This window comes from Podarcis raffonei, chromosome 1 (genome assembly GCF_027172205.1).
Source record: "Podarcis raffonei isolate rPodRaf1 chromosome 1, rPodRaf1.pri, whole genome shotgun sequence".
Classification (NCBI taxonomy): domain Eukaryota; kingdom Metazoa; phylum Chordata; class Lepidosauria; order Squamata; family Lacertidae; genus Podarcis; species Podarcis raffonei.
The window spans coordinates 17,117,479-17,124,372 of record NC_070602.1 but is presented as its reverse complement, the minus strand read 5'-3'; the positions used below and the strand labels follow the sequence as shown (position 1 = coordinate 17,124,372).

The 6,894-nt window shown below is 44.0% G+C and overlaps 1 protein-coding gene across 3 annotated transcripts in view; it reads left to right on the top strand.

The window, feature by feature from the left end:
- Window positions 1-127: 127 nt before the first annotated feature.
- Window positions 128-6,894, top strand: part of WDR25 (WD repeat domain 25) — a 99,226-nt gene continuing 92,459 nt past the window's right edge. For 2 of the 3 annotated variants that reach the window (XM_053374879.1, XM_053375037.1), the window contains exons 1-2: window positions 128-304; window positions 1,476-2,212. In XM_053374879.1, the coding sequence (XP_053230854.1) occupies window positions 1,553-2,212 (660 nt within the window). In that variant the 5' untranslated portion in view covers window positions 128-304; window positions 1,476-1,552. Of the gene's footprint in view, window positions 305-326; window positions 428-1,475; window positions 2,213-6,894 lie in introns of those variants that run through there. The other variant, XM_053374967.1, reaches the window with a different exon arrangement.

Here is a 6,894-nt window from a genome sequence, read left to right as displayed (position 1 = left end):
CACAGAACGAAGGACGCCGGTGAAGGGGGTACCGGAGGGGGCCCGGACCGTTCGATGCCGGGTCGAGTTTCCTGGGGGAACCGTTTCAGCGGAAGGCACCTGCCCACGCTGCGAAGCCGAGCGGCAAGCAGCGCGGAGGGAGGCTGCGTGAGGGCGGTGTTGCCGTGAAAAGGGTCCCCCCGTGCATGGAAACCGGTCCTGGTCCCTTCTTGGCAGACGTTGGCTGCAGGCAGTACAGGCGGAGCTGCTTCGCGTGGCACTCGGGCCGCTTTGAAGCGGGGGGAAAGGAGGTTTTTTATGCAAAGTACGTGCTCAAAGCGCCCCTGTTTCACAACTCTTGTTATTGTAGCTAAGCTTAATATAGTTGTAGAAAGCCTTGCTGTGTGGCTACCTTGTAATACAGGCGCACAATCCCCTCCCCCAAAGTGTATGTATGTTTATTTGTGTTTTGGGGGGTCTATTGGCAAACACAGGTTTTGATATAGATCTAACAATTCTGCTAGTTTTATACATTCCGGGATGGGGTAGGGGAAAGGTATTTGCATGCCACACTCAAGTTTTCCTTCTTCATGGTGGTGGCATATTGATAACAGAATTATCTACAGTCGCTTAGGTAACAGGAAAATGTGCGCTTTGAAAGCTAAGCTTTCCACAACATTTTAGAGAATGTGCCAGTTCCGCAGAAGTGGTTTTTTGACCCTTGGATGCTGCTGTTTTGCAGGTGTTTTTTTTAAAAGTGTCCATGGCTTCCAACAGATACATATTTATTGTCATAATTCAGTTTCATTTAGTGTTTATGTATGGAATTGTTAAGAGCTGCCCTTGAAAGGTTCAGCTGTAAAAAATAATAACGTGCTGCAGCAGGGTGCTGCGCTAATTTTAGCAGCAGCACATTCTCCATTCACTTATCTGTTCATAATTGATACATTATTAATGATAAGCTAAAAAACAAATGGTCACACATAGTCTTGAGCCCACTGCCAATTCATTAAGCAAAGAGACAATTAAATGCATCTGTTTTATTAATTTTTTTATTTATCCATTGTTTTATTATTTTCCAATGATGGTTGGTCCCTGCACTTGCTTTTTCAGAAAACCAAATGTGGGGAGCACACATACATTCCCTTGCTTGTTATGATACAGGTTTGCTGCTGAGACAAGCCTTTTGAACACTAAAGCTAGCTGGCTCTCTGATTCAGTACTTTCTCAGTAAATGTTTGCAGTTTTCTTTTGAGTAAAAATTGTCAAATTACTGGAATTGTCTTGGGATGGCCATGGCATACCAGGTTATTTTCAGGCTGTTAATGTAAACTGGAATGTGTTAACTTAATTAAATATTTAATTATGAACATAGTAATGGTTACTCTGTGGAGGCTCACAAACCACCCTGGTGTAATGTTTGTAAGTATGAAAGTATGCTATGTTTCTTTGACTGAAAAATGAGTTCTTTAAAGTGAATTTCCTTAAATTTGTAGATTTTCATCGCAGAAGCTTTTCACTGTTTATGAAGATCTAAAGGGAAAATTTAGAGAATTCTGTTGCAGCCGACTTGATGAATCCCTCACTTGTTGCTTACGAAGATTCAGACTCTGAGACAGAGGATGGGAAATCTGAAGATGCCCCTGCCAGTGGAATAAATGTTACAAATTCTGCTATGACTGCTGCTCAGCCTTGTGATGGGACAGTCAAAATTTCTGATAGCACATTCCAACCTGTGGAATACATTGGCAGTTCTAGGAGTAACATGTTTCATGAAGATACTCTTCTCCGGCACCTAAAACCTAATAAAAACTATATGGCAACCACATTTCTTAAGAAATTACAGCCTGATACACCTAGACTATTTTCTGCAAATGAGAGTTACTCTCAGAAGAGGCCCTGTGATTACAGCGAAGTTACTATACAAGGGCTGAGACCATATATCCCTAAAAGACTGCGGCATGAAAAAAATCCACTTCTTTGTGAAGCTGAAGACAGTGGCCAGAGCACAAGTTGTGCAGCTAAACTTGATACAGCAGGAGAACAGGTGTCCTTTAATACTTCCCAATATATTATGCCATACATAGGTTCTAAATATGGGATAACTGAAATTCCTAGGAACCTGGTATTTCAGATGTCTGATCACAGCGGTCCAGTTAATGTGGTCCAGTGGTGCCCTGTGCAGAAGTGGAGCCATATGTTGCTCTCTGCATCTATGGATAAAACTGTCAAGGTAATATGTTGCAGAGTGAATGTGTTTGTGTCTTTTTGATGGAAAATTAGCATTTATTCCCCATAGGAAAAGAGGTGGGAATCTAATCAATTTCAAAAGTCTCTAGTGTGTCCCTGTGAGCCTTTTTTCTGCGGAACTGGCAGATTCATGTTGAATTGTGTAGGCACCTGTCTGTTATGCAGTGCAGTCTGCATTTACTCTGACAGAGGTTATGTACTGGTGGAAATCATGGACTTCTGTACTGTCTGTGAAATTGGATTTCTGCAAGTTAAGGGGCTGGGAAAAAGTGCAGACTTTGCTGAACTCTGACACTAGTTCTAGTAAGTCAGAGAGAAACCGTAGATGGAGCTGGTGCATTGTTCCTTTAAAAAACTAGAGGATTCTCCCCCCCCCCCCTTTCTACCTTCTTAGTTGTGGGGAAATGAGAGCAGCAGAATTCTCAGTGCTCTTGCAGGAGACCAAGGAGATCTATATTTAGATTCAAAGGAATCTAAATATAGCACCTGTGATGCTGCTGATGTCAGCAGGCGCAACATGGCACACTAAAGTCCCTCCTTGTCCTCTGATCTGGCCTCTGGTTGGCTATATGAGGGCGCCTTCAAACACTTATTTCCCCAGGTATGGTAGTGGCTAATTGGCAGGTGGTAATGGTAGACCGGAACACCCACACAAGAGGAGCCAGCTTGTGTGTGTAGTAGACGGTGCCCCATTGCTTGCAAAAAATAAAAAAATAAATCCAAAGCTGTCATTTGCTCTTTGAGACAGGGGGAATCCAGGTGCATGTGTTTCTTACTGCCACCTGCAAGGAAATAGTAGGTTGAAGAGGCAAGGCTTTCTATGTCCCTGTCCTGGTTCTCCCAAGTAAATTGGAGCCACTTGCTGTAATTGCACTGTTTACTGCTAGGAAAGGACTGAGGAATGAAAAAATGAAGGATAACCTCAGCTCTCCCAGCAACATTTTTATATGTGCTGCAGGGAAACAAAAGGAGAAATGAAGGAAGTCCTATAAGGAGAAATCAACAGGTGATAATTTTAGGAATTTTCCATTACGGATTTTCCATGTAGTCGATTTTGTGGCTTAAATTACCTTGTCTGGCAACCTGATGCAAGAGAGGGCATAAGCTGAAATAGCTAAGACTGCAATATATATGTTTAGGCAAGTGGAGTAGAGCCAGTGATGGGATCTTGAGGCTCCCCTGGAGTTTAGGTTTATCACTACTGATTAATACAAGAAAAAGTGGGATCAGAGCACAGGCATAGGATATGATTTTACGTAAAGAGCCTGCTGTATTAGGCCAAAGACCTCTAATTAAACATTCAATTGTTGTTGTTGTTGTTTAGTCGTTTAGCTGTGTCCAACTCTTCATGACCCCATGGACCAGAGCACGCCAGGCGCTCCTGTCTTCCACTGCCTCCCGCAGTTTGGTCAAACTCATGCTGGTAGCTTCGAGAACACTGTCCAACCATCTCGTCCTCTGTCGTCCCCTTCTCCTTGTGCCCGCCATCTTTCCCAACATCAGGGTCTTTTCCAGGGAGTCTTCTCTTCTCATGAGGTGGCCAAAGTATTGGAGCCTCAGCTTCAGGATCTGTCCTTCCAGTGAGCACTCAGGGCTGATTTTGTTAAGAGTGGATAGGTTTGATCTTCTTGCAGTCCATGGGACCCTCAAGAGTCTCCTCCAGCACCATAATTCAAAACATTTAGTACTTACAGATAACAACCAGATGCCCACAGGCAGGACATGAGTGCAATATTACACTTCCCACTTATGGCTCCTAGCAGTTGGTATTCATAGGCATACTATCTTTGATGCTGCAGGTAATGTACTGTATGGCTATCAAGGCAAGTGGCTGTTGATAACATGATTCCATGTATTTGTCTAGTCCTCTTTTTAAGCCTCGCAAGTTGGTGGCCATTACTACATCTTGTGATAGCAAATTCCACAATTTAACTATGCACTGTGTGAAGAAGCTCTTCCTTTTGCCTGGTCTGAATTTGAATTTGTAGGGACATGATTCCCAAGCGCTGTAGCTGTCATGCCTACTGTCAGACATCCAGCCCAGTAATGTCTGCTCTGATTTGGCAGCAACTCTCCAAGGTCTTAAGTTGACATCTTTTTCATACGGTTCATCTGTTCCATCCCTGATATCTGAGATCCTTTAATTAGAAATGTCCTGGTTTAGTCCTTAACATGCTGCATGCAGACCATCCTGAGAGGCTATCCTGAATTGCTCCCCATAACTGCTCCCTTTCCACAGATCTCACTGTACAAAGTTGGCTAGAACAGTTGTTGTTCATTGCCCCCACCTGCAGCCAACGTTCCATTTGCTATTTCAGTGGCTTTTTCCAGACTCCATATCCCTGCACTGTACCCATAGAAGTAAGCATAGCCAGCTATAACAACTCCTCCGTCCACTTTTGTGCTGAAACAACTGAGCCTCAAATCCTAGAACAAAACGAATCATTAAAGAAGAAGAGGTGAGCCCCCCTTATGTCATACAAAATTTCTAATTTGCCTCTGACTTTCTGAGACTTATTCCAAGACTTATAATTTTCCTAAAAACTCCTTTCTTTGAATGGATACAAATGACTACTCATGTCAGCCTTATAATTAAAGTTCTTAGATGTTTCTTAGGTTTGCTGTAATGACGCTTGCTGAAATGACGCTTGCTTTGCATTATAAGGTTTTAGTGGAAAGCTTATGTGGTGTCCTCCTGCTGCTAATTCTAGTTCTTTACATCAGCGGGTGAATAATCTGTGTTTTGCTGTCCTTAATGCCTCATTTCTAGCTTTTGCAAAAGTACTTAGGTTGTCACAAAGGGATATATGTACGTACCACTTTTTCTTTGACTGACGTAAGTCTTTGCTTTCTTGCACTGCTTTTCAATTAACTGGAGGAGATACTAGTGAGACTAGAAACCATGAACACCATCTACTTGGTATAAACACAGAAGCATTTATTTTATTGTGTGCCTTGGGTCCAGGCTACCTGAAGGACTGTGTTAGTGTGGTGTAGTGGTTAAGAGCAGTGGACTTGTAATCTGGTGAACTGGGTTTGATTCCCTGCTCCTCCACATGCAGCTGCTGGGTGACCTTGGGCCAGTCACACTTCTCTGAAGTCTCTCAGCCTCACTCACCTCACAGAGTGTTTGTTGTGGGGGAGGAAGGGAAAGGAGATTGTTAGCCGCTTTGAGACTCCTTAGGGTAGTGATAAAGTGGGATATCAAATCCAAACTCTTCTTCTCTTCTTCTCTTATCTGTGAGCCTGCCTGGGCTTTGAGATCTTCTGGGCAGACCTTTCTCTTGACCCTACCACCTCACAAGCACATTTGGTCAAGATGCAAGATAGGGAATTCTTGTGGCTGCTGCCAGATTGTGGAACTCATTCCAGTGGGAGGCTAAGCTGGCCTCCTCTCTGCTATACTTTTTGTCAGTAGGTAAATACTTTTTTGTTCCGACTAATTGGCTGTTGTGGCAGGGTCTTCTGAGGGTGGATGTTCTACTTTGTGTGTGTGTAAAAGGTAAAGGTACCCCTGACCAGTCGCGGACGACTCTGGGGTTGTGGCGCTCATCTTGCTTTATAGGCCGAGGGAGCTGGCGTTTGTCCGCAGTCAGCTTCCGGGTCATGTGGCCAGCATGACTAAGCAGCTTCTGGTGAACCAGAGCAGTGCACGGAAACACCGTTTACCTTCCCGCCAGAGGGGTACCTATTTATCTACTTGTACTTGATGTGCTTTCGAACTGCTAGGTAGGCAGGAGCTGGGACCGAACAACGGGAGCTCACCTCATCATGGGGATTCGAACCGCCGACCTTCTGATCGGCAAGCCCTAGGCTCTGTGGTTTAGACCACAACACCACCCGCGTCCCCTCCTTGTGTGTGTATGCGCTTATAAATGTTTAAATTCATTTGCCGAGTTTTTATGCCACTCTTCTGAGTTATTGTCCCCTGAGCTGGCTCCCATCAGTAACAGAGAGAGACAGGTTCTGCAGTCAGGCTTGCAAGCTGAAAAGACAAGGCATGCAGGGGAAGAAGAAGTATGGTTGTCTGTGGCCAATGGTAATCGTATTAAGATTCTGGAGCCCATTCAGGTGATTTCCACCAGTTGTCCTTTAAAAGCCGGTGGTCTGTTGGCAATGTAGTTTTGATTTGGCAAAGTCGTTCACCGTGGTCTCTACAGTTTCCTCATAGCAGTTAGGCAGCACATCCTTGGCTGTCCAGCCCCTCTCTGAAATCGGAAGTGCAAAGTCAGCGGCAGCAAAGTCATTCTCATTGTATCAAGGGTGTGGCCACTTCTTGCATCACAGCCTGTGAGCTACAAACATCCTAATCACAATTGCCCCAAAGTTCAATTTCTAGACAAGAAAGAGCTTAATAATTTGTCAAACGTACCAGGCAATGATTTGCAGCGACGCTGTTTCATTTCAAAGCTGCACTAAAGTGCTCTCTTGAACTGGTCCTCAGCCTCCTCTTTTAAAATGCAGATTGGTAAGTTCAGATGAATAGAACATTCATTTTATTTTAGTGTGTTCCAAGGAGAGGCCGGCACTCACAATTAATCTCCTGCTGAGGAGGCAGAGAATGGGAATTATTGGCTAAAACGAATAAGCTCAAGTGGCAACCAGTGTTTATGGTATTGTAGAGTTTTAAAAATCAGTAGAGCTCTGAGTCCTATTGTATGCTAA